The sequence below is a fragment of the Cervus elaphus genome, chromosome 22 (assembly GCF_910594005.1).
Source record: "Cervus elaphus chromosome 22, mCerEla1.1, whole genome shotgun sequence".
Classification (NCBI taxonomy): domain Eukaryota; kingdom Metazoa; phylum Chordata; class Mammalia; order Artiodactyla; family Cervidae; genus Cervus; species Cervus elaphus.
In genome coordinates, this window is record NC_057836.1 from 17,053,047 (window position 1) to 17,071,169 (window position 18,123).

At 42.0% G+C, this 18,123-nt stretch overlaps 1 protein-coding gene across 1 annotated transcript in view; it reads left to right on the plus strand.

Annotated features, from left to right (window-relative positions):
• LOC122679939 overlaps positions 1–18,123 on the plus strand; it is a 335,468-nt gene that overhangs the window by 142,808 nt on the left and 174,537 nt on the right. The window contains exons 16-19 of the mRNA XM_043880798.1: positions 12,036–12,353; positions 15,668–15,760; positions 15,837–16,151; positions 17,373–17,687. Coding sequence (XP_043736733.1) covers positions 12,036–12,353; positions 15,668–15,760; positions 15,837–16,151; positions 17,373–17,687 — 1,041 coding nt within the window. The remainder of the gene's footprint in view (positions 1–12,035; positions 12,354–15,667; positions 15,761–15,836; positions 16,152–17,372; positions 17,688–18,123) is intronic.

Sequence of the window (18,123 nt, forward strand, 5' to 3'; positions counted from 1 at the left end):
GGTCTCACAGCGCTGGGTGTCATGGCCGCTCCTTGTAACTGGATCAGAGACAATCGTGCACCTGCCTGCCTCTCTCTGGCTCCTCTCGCCCATCCCCCGGGCTCCCCTCTGCTTGTTGCCATGTCTGCCCAGCACTGGGCTCTGTGAGAGGCTCCGCCTGCTGGCCTCGCCTGTTCCCACCAGGTGTCCATTATGGAGCAGAGAAGGCCTCATCCAGGAGAGAGGACCTCTTGTCTGTAGAGATCAGTTGATGCATAGCCTCAGGTGTATAAGTTCCTAAGTCCCTGCCCTGGTCCCTGTGACTCATTTCCTGTCATGCTGGGGGCCTGGGACAGTCCTTTCCCCTCCCAGGAGCTGCTGTGACTCCGTAGGGAGCACTTTCTCTTGTGCCCTCTCCTGTCCCTCTCTGGGAGCTGCTTCCCCCTGAGTGAGAGAGGAGTATGTCATCAATCCTTCTGTCGTGGTCTGCAAGGTTTCTTTGGAGATATCCGCTGATCTGCTTAGGGGAGTCTTTTTGGGTGACAGAATTTTTTTCTTCTCCTTAGACTTTTAGAATTCTCTCTTCGTCTTTCCATTTGGACAGTTTACTCTGTGCGTCTTGGAGAAGGTTGTTTTGGATTGAAATTTTGGGGCTACTCATTAGCTTCTTGAACTTAGATGTCCAGATTTTCCTCCAAGTTTGGGAAATTTGCCGCCTTTCTTTCCTTCTTTTTTTAATTATTTAGTTTTGGCTGTGCTAGGTCTCCTTGTTGCTTATGGGCTTTCTCTTGTTGCTGTAAGCAGGGGCTACTCCTCGCTGCATTGCACAGACTTCTCACTGTAGTGGCTTGTCTTGGTGCAGAGCACAGGCTCTAGGTGCATAGGTTTCAGTAGTTGTGAAACAGTTGCTCTGCAGCATGTGGAATCTTCCTGGACCAGGGATTGAACTCATGTCCCCTGCACTGGCAGGCATATTCTTATCCACTTCACCACCAGGGAAGTCCTCAGCCATTATTTCTTTTCTCCTTCACTTCTCCTGTGACTCCATTCAATACATTGTTTCTCTTTATGGTGTACACAGTTCCCACGGCTTTCTATATTCCTTTCATTCTCTTTTTGTTTCTCTAATTGGATACTTTCAACTGATCTTTCTTCTAACTTATTCTTTTATTTTTTTCTTTTCCTTGGTCAAGTTTGTTGTTGAATCTCTGTACTGAATTCTTCAGTTTACTCATTGTCTTGTGTTCATGCTAAATTGCCTCCGTCATGTGTGACTCTTTGTGACCCCATGTAGCCTACCAGGGTCCTCTGTCCATGGGATTCACCAGGCAAGAATACTGGAGTGGGTTGCTATGTACTCGTCCAGGGAATGTTTCAGACCCAGGGATCGAACCCGAGTCTCTTATATCTCCTGCAATGGCAGATGGGTTCTTTACCACTAGCACCACCTGGGAAGCCCATTCGTTTATTATTCAGCTTCAAAATATCTGGTTAGTTTTTTTTTTTTTTAATTTTATATGTCTTTATTGCTCTTATTTTATTTGTATTATTTTCCTGATGTCAAAAAATATTTGAATTCTCTTGTAACTCTCTGAGCATCTTTTGAAGTATTATTTTGAATTCTTTGTCAGGCAATTCTTGGATCTCCATTAATTTGAACTGGTTCCAGGAGGTTTACTGTATTCCTTTGGTGGGATTTTGTTTCCCCGATTCTTCTTGATGCCTTATCCTCTTGTAGATGTCTGCACATTTAAAAAAGCTGTCACCTCTGCCAGACACTAAGTCCTGATTTCAGTAGAGAAAGCCTTTTACCTCTGGGTAGGGGCACACTGGAATGTACTGCAGGGTGCCTAGTGCAGAGGCATAAGGTGGCACTGGGTCTGGGAGTACAGGAGGCTGTTTGGCTCAGGCTGCTGGCATCCACAGCATTGACATTGTGTGGTGTTTGGCAAGTGTTGCAGGGAGTCTGCTGTCACTGGAATGATAGTTGGTGCCCTCAGCAGTGCTTCTGGTTCCAAAGCCTAGGTATCATGACCAGCAGTGGTGGTGGCCAGAGCCAATGGTGTGCACACACTTGGCTTTGGGGGCCTGTTGCAGGTGCCTCTGTGGGGGAGATGATGGTTGCAGATGCTCATGTTGTAGGAAGGCCTAGGAAGGCAGCAAAGGCCAAGACCAACAATGGCTCATTGCTCAAACTCATGTCCACTGAGCTGGTGATGCTATCTAACCATCTCATCCTGTACTGTCCTTCTCCTTTTCCTTCAGTCTTTCCCAGCATGAGGGTCTTTCCCAATGAGTCAGCTCTTTGCATCAGGTGGCCAAAGTATTGGAGCTTCAGCTCCAGCATCATTCTTTTCAATAAATATTAAGGGTTGATTTCCTTTAGGATAGATTGCTTTTATCTCCTTGCTGTCGAAAGAACTCTCAAGAGTCTTCTCAAGCACCACAGTTCCAAAGCATCGATTCTTCAGGGCTCAGCCTTCTTTATGGTCCAACTCTCACATCCATACATGACTACTGGAAAACCATCATCTGTGCTGGCTATTAATCCTTTCAGGTATAAAATCTGCTGCATCTGTCTGTAGAGCGGGTAACTGTGAACTGTGATTGCTCCTGCCATGTGGTTGCTATTGGTCTTTTGCTCTTCATTCTTATGCCTAGCCATCTCTATAAGACTAGCTCAGATTTGCAGGTCTGCAGGAAGTGAACCTGAAGCAGGACTTTCATATGGTTCCCCCAAAGGCTAGGGACACTGGTTACTCAGCCTGCTCTTACCCTCCTGGCGAGAGGAACTCTCCTGGCACCCTTGACACTGAGTGATGCTGGTTTGGAGGATGTAATGATGTCTACAAAATGACAGTATCTTGGCATGGTCAAATTTCTTAGGGTACTGCAGATCTTTCTGGAGCTGTTTTTGTTACGGATCGCTGTCTAAGTTTGGTCTTTTTTAAGAGGATGGAGGCTACTGTCTCCCAAATCAGCATTTTGGTAAAGGCACATTTGAGGTATTTACTCTTTGAGAGAATGGTTTTGAGTGTAAAGTTTTAGATTGGCATTTTTTTTTTTCTTTCAGTAAATCTAAGGCTTAAGTCTACTCTACCCTGACATCTCTTTTTGTTCTTGGGGTTTTAGATGTTAGTATAGATGTTTCTCAATTTTATACACCTTGTCTTTATCTTAGTATTTTTCTTTCTGTCAGTTTTCTGCTGTTATTTCCCACTTTAGTAAAAGTAAGCTAGGTATGGTGTAGTAAAAAAAGCAAAATGTATCCTTATATAACATGTTCTGTTCACTTTGGCAGGACTTCTGCTATGGTAATTCTTCAAGCACTCAGGTTGTTGAATTCTCCACCATTGTATTATGCTACCACTGCATTATTAGGCTGCAGTATTTGCTGTGGTAGAAAAATATATTGGCTCTTAAGTGTTTCTATGTGGAAGTGACATCATTTGTTCTGCCACTTTGTTGAATGAGCCAGATCACATAGTTATCCTTAGCTTCAAATAGGCAAAGAAATATTACTATTTCCACATGCTCATAAATAGAGAATTTTAAATGTTGCTGAACACTAGTGATGTCTCCATCTATAATGTTCCTGCAAATGAACTCCTTTTTAATGCAGAAACCAGAGTTGTCTTAAAACTTCATTACTAAAGTGACACCTGATCACTTTTGTCAAATTCCATTTGTTAGCTGCATGTTACTAGGCACATTCGAGTGTGGATTACACAAGGACATGACCACAGGTGGCAGGAATAACCAGGACACTGTAGAGCCTGTTACCCCAGCCCTCTGTTCCTGAGCTGGATGAGACGCTCCCTGTGGACAGGGAAGGAGAGGGAGGATTCCTTCCTGGATCCCGGGCCACAAGCTGTAACTGAGATGGGGAAGCTGGACCCTAGTAGTCTTGGGGACATCTACAGGGAGGGCAGCATCCAGAGTCTCTGAAGGCCTGTCCTCGGTGGTGTGCCTGGAGCTGGTTCTAGAGCCTCGTGAGAAATACCTGGTGCCTCCCTTCCTGCTCCATGTTCAGTGATGGCACATTGGGGGCTTCAAGTTGGCCACGGTGGGAATGTTTATACCACAGAGGTCAAGAAATACTATATCCCATGCACTTTTTTGCTCCTCAGAGAGCTAATGTTTTAAATATTCATATCACTGCAAGTCTCCTGAAATCTCTCCTGTGTCCTGTGTCTTTCTTGCAGATCTGGAGCTGAGGTTGAAGGATGGAGCCCACCGCTGTGAGGGGAGAGTGGAAGTGAAGCACCAAGGAGAATGGGGCACAGTGGATGATGACTACTGGAGGATGAACGATGCATCTGTAGTGTGCAGACAGCTGGGGTGTGGAGCTGCCATTGGTTTTCCTGGAAGGGCTTATTTTGGGCCAGGACTTGGCCCCATTTGGCTTTTGCATACTTCTTGTGAAGGGACAGAGTCAACTGTCAGTGACTGTAGGCATTCTGATATTAAAGACTATCGTAATGATAGCTATTCCCATGACTGGGATGCTGGAGTAGTCTGCTCAGGTAAGTCCTGTCTGATCTGGCAAGGAATCTCTAGCAGGTGAAGCCTCTGTCTTATCACCAGAATGACTCGAGATTATGGATTATAGCCTTTAGAACATGATTGGTGAAGGGTCTGTGTGATGTGTCACAGAAGGTAGAGAAGTCAGGTCAAAACTTTCATACAGGTACAGCTGCTGTGTTTGACCTCTGTGACATAGTCTTATCATGGTAATTGTTCTGTATTCTTTGACATAAAGGTCAGTAGGGTGTGGCTACATGGTGCAGGGTGGTGGACACAGAAGAGTTGTAGGCAACAAGGTTTATCGTACTCATAGGTCCTAAAACTCAGAGTCACCACACTCATTCAGGTCAGTATGTGGGGGATGTGCCAATAGAATAGGCTCAACCAAGCAATGGTGACCCCTAAAGGGCATGTTAAGACACATGGACAAGTGACCATACTGGGGGTCAGGGTGCAGTTAGTTACACAAGGAAAAGGTGTGAGGGGATTTCACTGGTGCATTTAAATGTCCCTAGGTCACAGTCAGAGGAAGCCAGAAGTGGAACTTGTGGCAGAAAACAGTCTCATCACACTGGCACACCTGATCAACTGAGTGGGGAGCTCACATGACATTTGCAGGGATGTTGAGGGACCAGGAAAGTGAAGTCTTGAAATTTACAACAGAGTAGCTGAAATGCATCGCGTATAAGAGGCAGTGAAGATAAGAGGACCTGAAGTGACTCCTATGAAGTGCTCAGTGCTGTCTATGTGTTTGACCTGGGGTAAGGTGGATGCAGTAAAGACAGCAGTGAAACTAGGGTGTGAGTGGGTGTTCACAGTATTTGACAGAGATGCTTCTAGTTGTTATCATAATTATGGATTGCATGTCCAGGATATTAATCCCATCAGAGCAGCTGGACCGGAGGAAGATACTGTCAGTTATCACAGTGAATTCCCTCACATAGGGAGCTGGTCTTAGGCAAGAATCACCCCACCTGATGTGATCGTGGGACAAGGGAGCCCTGAGGACACCTGCAGTAGGTCCTTAGCAGCCAAAGCCAGTCAGCTCTTGGGTGTTTACATTGAGGAAGATCATTGGAAAAGTGATCTTTGCTAATCTCACCTTCAGCAGATCTTTGATGATTCTAGTTGAAGCCTAAGAAAATAATTCTTTCCCTTTTCAAAAGGTACTTATTGAGGTGTGACTGACATACAAAACTGCTTGATAAGTATGCATTTGTGAAACCATTACAGCACTTATGTCATAAATCTATTCACCTCTTCAAAATGTTTCCTTCCATTCTCTCTATTATTCTTATTAAAAATAATTATTTTCAAGGTTTAAATTTTAAATTTTAGTTAGAAACTTTTGTTTTAAGCAAACTTGTTTTCTGGCATCTCAAGTAACCTTTCTCATTGTCACAATGTCCTCATCATGGTTCCAACTGCAGATAAATTTGTGGAAACACTACAGGTGTCTCTACCATATTTTGATAAATCAGTATCTAAATGAAAATGGAGTGTGTCAGGTTTGAACTTTCTGTGAAATTAGAACTCCCAATGTTATCACCCTAAGAATATTGGTGTCTTGATATTAATTCTTGTTAAGATACACTTAAAACTGTCTACCATTGCTCTACCTTAGGCTCTCACATTTTTATGAATGGTTCCAGGTTCCTTCTATTTCTCTTTTTGTCATTAGTTTCCTCCCCTTGGTCTGTCTTTTCTGTATTTTCAGACATGTTTTAATTTTGCAAAGATAAGTTAAAGTGGTGGTGATTTGGTAGAGATAAGATTAGAATAGCTTGTTTTTTCATTTTCTTAACCGAAATTGAACTCTTGGAGTTTCTTCTGGTTAATCTTAAGAGTCAGGTATGGGAGAGAAATTTCAGCCTCAGTAGTGGATTGTTGGAAGTGGAGTTCTGTGTTTAGGAGAAATCTAGAGTGGCAATAATGACCAGAGAAGAATGTCGAGAAGCTTGTTTGAAATAATGAGGGGACTTCAATGAGGGCTTAAACAAATTGAGAAGGACTGTGGTGCAAGTGTGCTAAGTTGCTTCAGTCCTGTCCTACTCTTTGTGACACCATGGACCATAGCCCACCAAGCTCCTCTGTCCATGGGATTCTCCAGGCAAGAATACTGGAGTGGGTTGCCATTTCCTTCTTCAGGGGATCTTTCCCACCCAGGGATCAAACCTGGGTCTCTTGCATTGCAGGCAGTCTTGATTATCTTCTGAGCCACCAGGAACTACAGTACTGAACTGGAAACTGGTGAGGGGATGAAGATACAAGGATTGCCGGAGGGGAGGGTTGGAAAGACGCAGGTCAACTCCTACATTCACCACAGCCTCTGTGTTACACTTCCTTCCTGCCCTCATCCCTTCCCTCCCTCTCTTCCTTTATTCTGTTGTGGGAGTTATTCTATTTCTGAGCTCCATGGAAGTGCTAGGAGGTTGCAGTTTTCTTAGAGGAAAGTTTTTATAATACAGATTCTGTTTATTTAACAAATATAAGTTTACTCATCTTTTTCTCTCTTTTTTTGTATCAGATTTCAGTGAGTTGTGTTTCACAAGTAATGTGTTTTCAAGGACTAGGCCCACTTTACAAATTTTCAAATTAGAATAAGGCTGGTTCATATCTCTTATCTTTAGATGTCGGGAAGATCTATAATGATAATCCTCCTTTTGTTACTGGTGTTGTTAATTTGTGTCCCTTCTTTTTTCTTAATTGGTTTGCTAGAAGATTATCAGTGTTAATATTCTTTTTAAGAGAATCACTAATGGACCCTGTTGATTTTTTTGATTTGTATTTGCTTTCTACTTAATTGATTTCTGTACTCAGTTTTCACTCCTCTTTTTCAGTTATGATCTTCCCTGATAGCTCAGTTGCTAGAGTCTGCCTGCAGTGCAGGAGACCCCTGTTTGATTCCTGGATTGGGAAGATTCCCCTGGAGAAGGGATAGGCTACCCACTCCAGTATTCCTGGGCTTCCCTTATGGCTCAGCTGGTAAAGAATCTACCTGCAATGCGGGGCACCTGGGTTCGATCCTTAGGTTGGGAAGATCCCCTGGAGAAGGGAAGGTTACCCACTCCAGTATTCTGGCCTGGAGAATTCCATGGATTGTATAGACCATGGGGTCACAAAGAGTCAGACATGACTGAACGACTTTCGCTTTTCAGTTATGATTGTTGTTGCTTTTGTAGATTCTTGGGTCTTGGGTCATTTTCTTCTGTTTCTATTTTTATTCTAATGTGGGCATCAAGGAAGCATCAAGGTTCTAAATTTTCTTCTAAGCATCACTTTATTTTTAAGCCACCAGTTTTGATAGTATATAATTTCTTTTATATTTTATTACCATAAAATGTTTCTTTTTCTCTGAATGTATTCTTTGTCTTATAGTCTGACTTTGTATGATATTAATATAGATGCTGTATACAGCTTTCTCTGATTTGTGTTTGCATAGTATACAATTTTTCACCTTTTTAATATGTTTCTGTGTTTATATTTAAACACACATATATTTATAGATAGTATATTGTTTTGTCTTATTTTATCTGGCCTGATCATCTTGTTGTTTATTTGGAGTACTTAAATTATTTATATTTAATGTAATTATTGATATAATTGGGTTTAAGTGTACTTGCCTGCTATTTGTTATATCTTTATTCCTATTTTAATCTTTGAGTATTTTTTATTATTTTATCTTAAAACTCTATTGGCTTATTAATCATATCAGATTTTTAGGTGATAATAATGTTGAATTATTTTTTAAATTTTAAAATAATTTTTATTTATTTTTGGCTGTCCTGGGTCTTCACTGATGCATGGGTTTTTCTCTAGCTGCGGAGATCAGAGGCTACTCTCTAGTTGCAGTGCATGAGGTTCCCATTGTGGTGGCCTCTCTTGTTTTGGAGCACAGGCTCTAGGGTGCACAAGCTTCAGTAGTCGTGGCCCCTGGGCTCTAGAGCACAGGCTCACTAGTTGTGATGCATCAGCTTAGTTGCTCCGTGGTATGTGGGATTCTCCTAGACCTGGGATCGAAACCGCATCTCCTGCGTTGGCAGATGGATTGTTCACCACTGAACCACTGGGGAAGCCCATGTTGAATTATTAGTCTTTAATTACATTCTACCTTGAAATGATATTATCTCACAACATGCAAGGTCAGTCACTATAGTTTTCTTCCACTTCCCTGTTCTTGTCTTTGGTGCTATCATTGTTATACATTCTACTTATAAATTTATTATGACTCTTATAGTTTGTTGCTAATATTTTGCCTTAAATCTTCTCATAGAGAATCAGCATTTAGCACAGTCTCTGCAGCTTTGAGAGGATCCTTGTTTTCATCTGCTGTCATCTCCCTTTAGCTTGAAGAACTTTCTGAGGCAGTTTTGTGTAGTGTGTGCCTGGTGGCCTCCAAGTCTATCATCTTTCATTGACCTGAAATCATTTTAATTTTCATTCAGTTTTGAAAAGTATTTTCATAGCTGATTCAGTTCTAGGGTAACAAATGCCCAACCCCAATACTTTAAATATGCTTTTACATTGTCATCTGACTTTCATTGCCTCCAACAAAAAGTCAGTAAACAATACTTATCTTTTTGTTCCCTGTATATTATGTGTCAAATTTCCCTGGCTGCTCTTAAGATATTTTTGTTTGTTTGTTTACCACTGAATTTCAGTATTTACATTGTCATGTTTTCTGAGAATGATTTCATTACCTTGTTTGGAGTTTGTTTAGCTTTTCAAATCAGTGGATTTACAGTTTTCAAAAAATTTAGAAAAACTTCATTTATCTTTTCTTAGTATTTTTCCACACAGCCCTTATTTTGAATCTCCAAATACACATATTTTATATATTTTTATGTTATCCACTACATGCCACTGTGTTTTCATTCATATTTTTCTGCCTTTTTGCTCTCTTTGGTTCAGTTTAGATGTCTCTATTGCAGTGTTTTACTTCCCAATTCTTTCATTCTGCAATGTCTAGTCTCTTGTGTAATTAATCCAAATAATTGTCCATTCCAACACTATATTTTTTCAGTTTTAGAAGTCTCATGTGTTTATTTTTCCTAGTTTTCCTCCCTGTTTATTTTTATTCCTCATTACGCATATTGATATTAGTGATTTAGAGATCTCTTCAGCCAGTTCAATCATTTCTATAATTTCTGAAGCTGATTTAAATAATTGTTTTTTAAAAATGTGTTATGGGTTACATTTTTCCCCTTTGGAAATTCTAATAATTTTTTTGGTTGGATGTTGGGCATCACTAAGCAGTCCTTTACCAGTAAGAACTTTAGAAATAAATAATCAGAACACATGTAAAAATCAGGGAATTGTACTTGATGAATCAAATAAAGTTTTTTCATTGGGTTATCTTCATTCTGTTCAAAATGTGGTCCTTTGATGACCAAATGATGAACTTTTATTTTGGCTTGTCTCCTTTAGTTTTAAAACTTCCCTGAGCGCACCTTGCCTGCCATATGCCCCACCTACACCCTACTGCTACGGCAGTAGCTATCCTTTCTGATTTCCTATTCCATTCATCTGTATCTTTTAAAATGGTGTTTGCTTGTCTGAAGTGGGAGACATGAAAAAGGATAGCAGCTTAAGTGGTAGATGGGAGGAGCAGAGGGTGATGTAATATGCTAACAACCTATTCAACAAGTGTTTCCCACAAATACTTACATATTTTGTTCATATTGAGGCTTTTTCTACTTGGAACTCTGCAAATTATGGCTTGTTTGCTCACTTCCTCCTCCTTCTCCTTCTTCTTCCTCCTTTTAGAATTGTCAAACTTTCAACATGCCATCTACTTTTAGAATTGTAAAGCATCTATGAAAGAAATTAAAGACAATATGATCAATGGAAAGTCATTCTGTGCTTCTGGCCTGGAAGAATGAACATTGTTAAAATGCCTGTACTTGTCAAAGTCATCTACAGATTTAATGCAATTCCTATCTAAATCCCAATAACATTCTTAATAGAAATAGAGAAAACAATCTTAAAAAAGCAGTGTGTGGTTTAATTTTTGTATATTCATGAATGTCCTGTTTCCTTATCACTATTGAGTTTTAGTTCCATTCCGTTATGGTCATGAGAGATACTTGGAATTATTTTAATATTTTTGAATTTGTTAAGAGTTATTTGTAACCTAGCCTGGAGAATATTCCATTTGTACTTGAGAAGAATGCATATTTTTCTGTGGTTAGAATTAGTACAATGATAGTATTAAAATCAATTAGCATTTTCTATGAGTCCTGTTTCAGAAGAAAAACCTTTAACAGGAGATGATCTGGAAACTCAGCTGTCTGGTAAACTCCCACTGAGAAAACACATCTACCAAGTTCTTTGACTAATCCTAGGATTTCAAGAGAGATGGCTGGAACTCTTTCTCTATGACTCTCTGAGTTTTCTTAATTCATCTTCTTTCCCACTGAGGTCACTGAAGAAATTAATGGGATTTTTGCTATTGAAAAGACAAGATGTGATGACATAAACATGAATTAGTGATAGCGTCTCTATTTCTTCTCTGGAGCCGTCACCCGTCTACAGGTTGGCATCCCCTCATGGATCCAGCCTCAAGACTTTCCCTCATCCAAGTCACTTGAGGACTAGCTCCTGGGAGAGAAAAATGATCAGAATATTAGCCCCACAAGTCCCACGAAAGCTTTCTAAGCTTGTCTGGATGCTAGGTCTCTAATCTCATAGCTCACGTCCCTCTGGGTGGGTTCTGTTCTGCATATGCCTACTTTCAAGTGCCTGCATATTATACATTATCCTTGGATCTGTAGGTCCTAGGTTGCTAAATGAGAAATTCACTTCTTCAACCAATGCTAAAAGATGTCTTTCCAGTATTCAGCCATTCCAATGATCTGAACTGGGCTCTGTAGTTTCTAGGCTCCTAGACCAAGGAATTCAGATTTCTAACCAGTCTCAATGTGTATATTCTTGGGATTGAGCCATTCCAAACTGACCTTGTAATCCTCCTGGATTTCTCTTTAGAAACCTGCTCAAGAAAATTCAATTATCATGCTAACTGTCAAAGACTCTCTACATGCTCCACTTCTAAAAAGAAAAACTTTCACACCACGGCCTGTAATGAGCAGTTTCAAGTCAGTACCACGAACATTCACTGGTTTTGTTGTTGTTTCCTCTTAGGATTTGCACGTCTGGCTGGAGGGGATGGACCCTGCTCAGGGCAAGTAGAAGTGTATTCTGGAGAAGCCTGGACCCCAGTGTCTGATGGGAACTTCACACTCCCCACTGCCCAGGTCATCTGTGCAGAGCTGGGGTGCGGCAAGGCTGTGTCTGTCCTGGGACACGTGCCCTTCAGAGAGTCCGATGGCTGGGTCTGGGCTGAAGAGTTCAGGTGTGAGGGACCGGAGCCTGAGCTCCGGGTCTGCCCCAGAGTGCCCTGTCCAGGGGGCACGTGTCACCACCGTGGAGCTGCTCAGGTTGTCTGTTCAGGTGAGATGCAGGTCAGGCCTTTCATCTCTGTGAACACCCTGTTCATGTGATTTTGCTGAAACTCTGTCTTCTTCTACCAGCATACTCAGAAGTCCGGCTCATGACAAACGGCTCCTCTCAGTGTGAGGGGCAGGTGGAGATGAACATTTCTGGACGATGGAGAGTGCTCTGTGCCTCCCACTGGAGTCTGGCCAATGCCAATGTCGTCTGTCGTCAGCTTGGCTGTGGAGTTGCCGTCTCCACTCCCAGAGGACCACACTTGGTGGAAGAAGGTGATCAGATCGCAACAGTCCGATTTCATTGCTCGGGGGTGGAGTCCTTCCTGTGGAGTTGTCCTGTGACTGTCCTGGGTGGGCCTGACTGTTCCCATGGCAACACGGCCTCTGTGATCTGTTCAGGTAAGAGAGAGGGAAGGGCTACTGGTACTCAGGATGCTCCTGGAGTGAAATGTCCCAAGAGCAGAGAGTGAGGGAAAATGGACTTCAAAGTCAGATATTTCGTGGTGAAATATGGATCTTCTCATTGTTCCTTTATTTTTCAGGCCAGGGCAAGCAGTGTGAAGGGGAATAATATATTTTTAAGCAACATTGTTGCTTACATACAATCATAGAAAACAGTGTGGAAGCAGTAAGTGTAGACTTCAGTATGAACCCCAATCCAGAGCAACAAAGAGAATGTCCCCAGCACCACAGTCACTATTGTCCCCAGTAGCTGTGTCCTCCCTCCTTTACAGGGAAAACCTCTTACCTAACTTCCTCTAACATAGTGTTTTATCAGTTTTTGAACTTTATATAAAATGATGCAGTATGTTGCATCTTTTGTATCTAATTTCTTAGACTCAAAATTATGTTTGGGATTCACTCATGATGTTGTATATTGTAGCACTTTATTTTTTTTTTATTACTGTAGAGTATGACTTTGAATGATCACATGGTCATGTACTGATCAATTCTACTGACAGTATAAATCTGAGTTGTTTCCAGTTCCTGACTATTACAAATATGATACTACAACTTACCATGACAATGTCTTTGGATGCAAATATGTGTTACTTACTTTGCATGTTTAACCCTTGGTCTTGTCTTTTCTTTATTTAAATCAAATTGTGTCCTTTGATGAACTCATTTCTTAATCTTATGGAAACATAACTTGCCAACTTTTTCCTGTACATTTAATGCTTCTTGTACCCTTTCAAACAGAAGTTTTGCTTACTCCAAGATCATAAAAACATTCTCCAAGAGTATCTTATGGAAATCTTATTATTTTTCTCTTGCATATAATTGTGCATTCCTTCTGGGATTGATATCAGTGTAAGGTAAGGGTCAGGTTTCATATGGACATCCAATTGACTCAATCTTATTCTGAAAAGACTCTTTTCCCCACTTCAGAGACGGCTTCATCATAAGCAGAAGTATGTCTGTCCTTTTTAAGACTCTCTATTCTGTTCCATGTTATCTTTTGTCTATCCTTGCACCAATACCGGATTTTCTTAATTATCATAACTTTGTTGTTGTTGTTGTTCAATCACTAAGTCATGTCTGACTCTTTGTGACCTCATGAATACAGTTCATCAGGCTTCCATGTCCTTCACTATCTCCCAGAATTTCAAACTTTGTAGTAAGTCTTAATAATTTTAATTTACAAGAGTTACTTTATATTAACTCCTCTAACTTTGTTGCTTTTCTTACCAACTGTGATGGTCATTCTTGGTTGCTTGTATTTTGTATGAATTTAGAAATCAGCTTGTCATTTTCACCAAAAGAAAAGCTGAAGGGTATTTTCACTGAGATTAGATTTAAAAATTTGAGAGGAGACAAGGAAATTTGAAGATGATTGACTTTGACAATGTTGAGTTTTCCAAATCATTGACATAATACATCCCTCTGTTCAGTTAGATCTTGAATTTCTCTCAGAGATTTTGCCCATCTTCTACTAGGATTTCTCCTAGGTATTTTATTTTTGATGTTATGAGTATTTTTGTGAAAGTGTCCTGGCAAAGAATTCTCTTTGAGTTGTTTTCATCTTTTAATTTTTTAAATTTTGATGTCATTTGAGACATTAAAATGTTGGGAAAGTAATATAAAAATTCCCTTATGACCTTTACCTGGGTTTCTAAATGTTAGTATCAATATTTTGCTTTAATCTCTGTGTGTGTGTGAGTGTCTTTCCTTCTCGATTCCCCTTCTGCCCTGTCTCTTCCTGAATATGTAAAATCTTTCTGAATTAAGTTGAAGAAATGATGTTGCTTTACTCTTAGAACACTTCTAGGAGTTTCTTTACAGAACCAGAGTTCAGTCAAATCTTTAAATGACTTCAGCTCCAGGTGACATATAATTGCAGCACTGAAAGGCCCCACTGAAAGACTGCCAAACTGAGTTTTTTTCCTGATCAATGACTCAAAATCATAAGCAAAATGAATTATATATTCTTTCTCTTTAGCTAAAAGTTTTGCCTTTTCATATTGATCAACTTGCTAATATCCATTGAATCACAGAAAAAGCAGGAGAGTTCCAGAAAAACATCTTCTGCTTTATTGACTATGCCAAACCTTTGACTGTGTGGATCATAACAAACTGTGGAAAATTCTTAAAGAGATGGGAATACCAGACCACCTGACCTGCCTCCTGCATGCAGATCAAGAAGCAATAGTTAGAACTGGACATGGAAGAACAGACTGGTTCCAAACTGGGAAAGGAGTATGTCAAGGCTGTATGTTGTCATCCTGCTTATTTAACTTATATGCAGAGTACATCATGTGAAATGCTGGGCTGGATGAAGCACGAGCTGGAATCAAGATTGCCGGGAGAAATATCAATAACCTCAGATATGCTGATGACACCACCTTTATGGCAGAAAGCAAAGAGGAGCTGAAAAGCCTCTTGATGAAAGTGAAAGAGGAGAGTGAAAAAGCTGGCTTAAAACTCAACAATCAAAAAACTAAGATCAAGGCATCCAGTCCCATCACTTCATGGCAAATAGATGGGGAAACAGTGGAAACAGTGGCTGACTTAATTTTTTTGGGCTCCAAAATCACTGCAGATGGTGACGGCAGCCAAGAAATTAAAAGACACTTACTCCTTGGAAGGAAAGTTATGACCCAACCTAGACAGCATATTAAAAAGCAGAGACATAACTTTGCCAACAAAGGTCTGTCTAGTGAAGGCTATGGTTTTTCCAGTAGTCATGTATGGATGTGAGAGTTGGACTGTAAAGAAAGCTGAGCACTGAAGAATTGATGCTTTTGAACTGTGGTGTTGGAGAAGACTCTTGAGAGTCCCTTGGACTGCAAGGAGAGCTAACCAGTCCACCCTAAAGGAGATCAGTCCTGGGTGTTTATTGGAAGGACTGATGAAGCTGAAACTCCAATCCTTTGGCCACCTGATGTGAAGAGCTGACTCATTTGAAAAGACCCTGATGCTGGGAAAGATTGAGGGCAGGAGGAGAAGGGGACGACAGAGGATGAGATGGTTGGATGGTATCACCGACTCGATGGGCATGGGTTTGGGTGGACTCCGGGAGTTGGTGATGGACAGGGAGACTTTGCGTGCTGTGGTTCATGGGGTCGCAAAGAGTAGGACACTATTGAGCGACTGAACTGAAGTGAACTGAACACAGCTTTCATCTTAGGCTCTATCACTAGGTCATTATTTCCCTTAATTCAGTTTCCTGTTCTTCAACCCTTCCAGACTTCTGATCATTGTTGTTTCTTCAGGAAACCAGACCCAGGTGCTGCCCCAGTGCAACAACTCCCTGTCTGAACCAGCAGGGTCTGCGGCCTCAGAGGAGAGCGCCCCCTACTGCTCAGGTGAGGGTCCCACAGGACAGAAGACCCTTCTCATTCCCCAGGTCAACGCCCCATTGTCTCTCTTCTCTCTCCTCAGACAGCAGACAGCTCCGCCTGGTGGACGGGGGCGGTCCCTGCGCCGGGAGAGTGGAGATCTTTGACCAAGGCTCCTGGGGCACCATCTGTGATGATGGCTGGGACCTGGACGATGCCCACGTGGTGTGCAGGCAGCTGGGCTGTGGAGAAGCCCTCAATGCCACGGGGTCTGCTGACTTCGGGGCGGGATCAGGGCCCATCTGGCTGGACGACCTGAACTGCACTGGAAATGAGTCCCACGTGTGGAAGTGCCCTTCCCGAGGCTGGGGGCGGCACGACTGTAGACACAAGCAGGACGCGGGGGTCATCTGCTCAGGTCTGCGCTGCGCACTGTCCACAGCCTGGGGGAGGGGTGGGGCCCTGGAGGACGGGGTCTGAGCTCTGAGGGAGAGATGCCGAAAGGACAAGAGAAGGAGGCTTCCTGCCATGGAGCCTGTGTTTCCAGCAGACGTGAAGACGAGGTGCTTTCACTTCCCCCTGCAGCAGCTGAGGATCTGGTCCTTTCTTCCCCCCAGTGTTTCCTGGCAGAGCTGTTTTTTACAGTTTTTGTTGAAAGCAAGGCTCTCTCCAGTTACATACAAGAATTTTAAACCCACGGTACTAGTTTCCGTTTGCTTCCCTAACAATTCACCAATTAGTGGTTTAAAACAGCATATATTTGTTTCCTTACTCTTCTGTAGCTTAGATGTCCAGCAAGGATCTCACTGGGCTGGGATCAAGGCTTCAGCAGGGCTTCATCACTTCTGTGGCTCTGGGGGCGAATCTATTTCTTGTCTTTTCAATCTTCTAGATAAAAAAAAAGGAAAGTTCTCACACAGTTGTGTCTGACTCTTTGTGATCCCATGGACGGTATCCTGCCCTGCCCCTCTGTCCATGGAATTCTCAAGCTTCTAGAAACTGCCTACATCCCTTGGTTCAGAGCTCCCTTCATCCATTATCAGACCAGCAATGCTGCAGGCCTCCAAATATTATCGAGAGTCACATCTCTCTCTCTAGGCAGAGCTAAGAAATGTATTCCATGTTTAAGGATAGTGGGTCTAAGGATGTGCTTAGACTGGGCTCACATTGTTAATATAATATTCTAGTTTAATCTCACCGTCCCAAGGTCCTCTTCTTAATCACATCTGTAAATCCCTTTTCTCAGGTATGGTAACATATTCACAGGTTGCAGAGATTGGGATGTGGACATTTTGGGGTTAATTATTCCGCCTATCTCCCTAATATCCACATCACATCCCTTGACATACTCGTCAAAGATTTGGTCAGGAAGCTGGATTCAGCTGCCCCTCCCTGACTAGCGCCCACACAGTTTAGTCTACCTCTCAGTTCATATCCACTACACCATTGTGGTAGAAATAGAAGGACAGACACAAATGGACAAAGTCAGTTAAAAGTGAGGCAATGTCAGTCTTGCCATCTAGTGGGTACCTCTTAAACAAGGTCAGAGATGAATGTTCACCATTTCTAGAAGAAAGGAAAACCTAAAACATCCAGCAAAGTTTTCATTGTGTCCTGTCTCCTCCCCTTTCAATCTTAGAGTTCCTGGCCCTCAGGATGGTGAGTGAGGACCAGCAGTGTGCTGGGTGGCTGGAAGTTTTCTACAACGGGACCTGGGGCAGTGTCTGCCGCAACCCCATGGATGACATCACTGTGTCCATGATCTGCAGACAGCTTGGCTGTGGGGACAGTGGAACCCTCAGCTCTTCTCTTGCTCTTAGAGAAGGTTCTAGACCCCAGTGGGTGGATGGAATCCGGTGTCGGAGAACTGACACCTCTCTCTGGCAGTGTCCTTCTGACCCTTGGAATTACACTTCATGTTCTCCAAAGGAGGAAGCCTACATCTCGTGTGCAGGTGACTTACTGTTTCTGTGTGTCTGTCCTAACCCTGTAGGATGCAGTGAGATTTGATATTTTAAAATCTAAGTGGTGAGTTTAATTTGGGTCCACAAAATGACATTAAGTGAAAATGTTAGTTGCTCAATCATGTCCTACTCTTTGTGTGTGCATGGACTATAGCCTGCCAGGATCCTCTGTCCACAGAATTCTCCATGCAAGAATACTGGAATGGGTTTCCATTCCCTTCTCCAGGGGATCATCCCAACCTAGGTATCGCAATTGAGTCTCCCACACTGCAGTCAGATTCTTTACTGTCTGAGCCAGCAGAGAAGCCTAAATGAGGTAAGGATGGAACTGATTTTATCCACATATTCCAATCTTGTTTGTTAAAATTTTTAATTGAGATGTAATTCTTGTAACATTATATTAGTTCTAAGTGTAAAACATAGTGT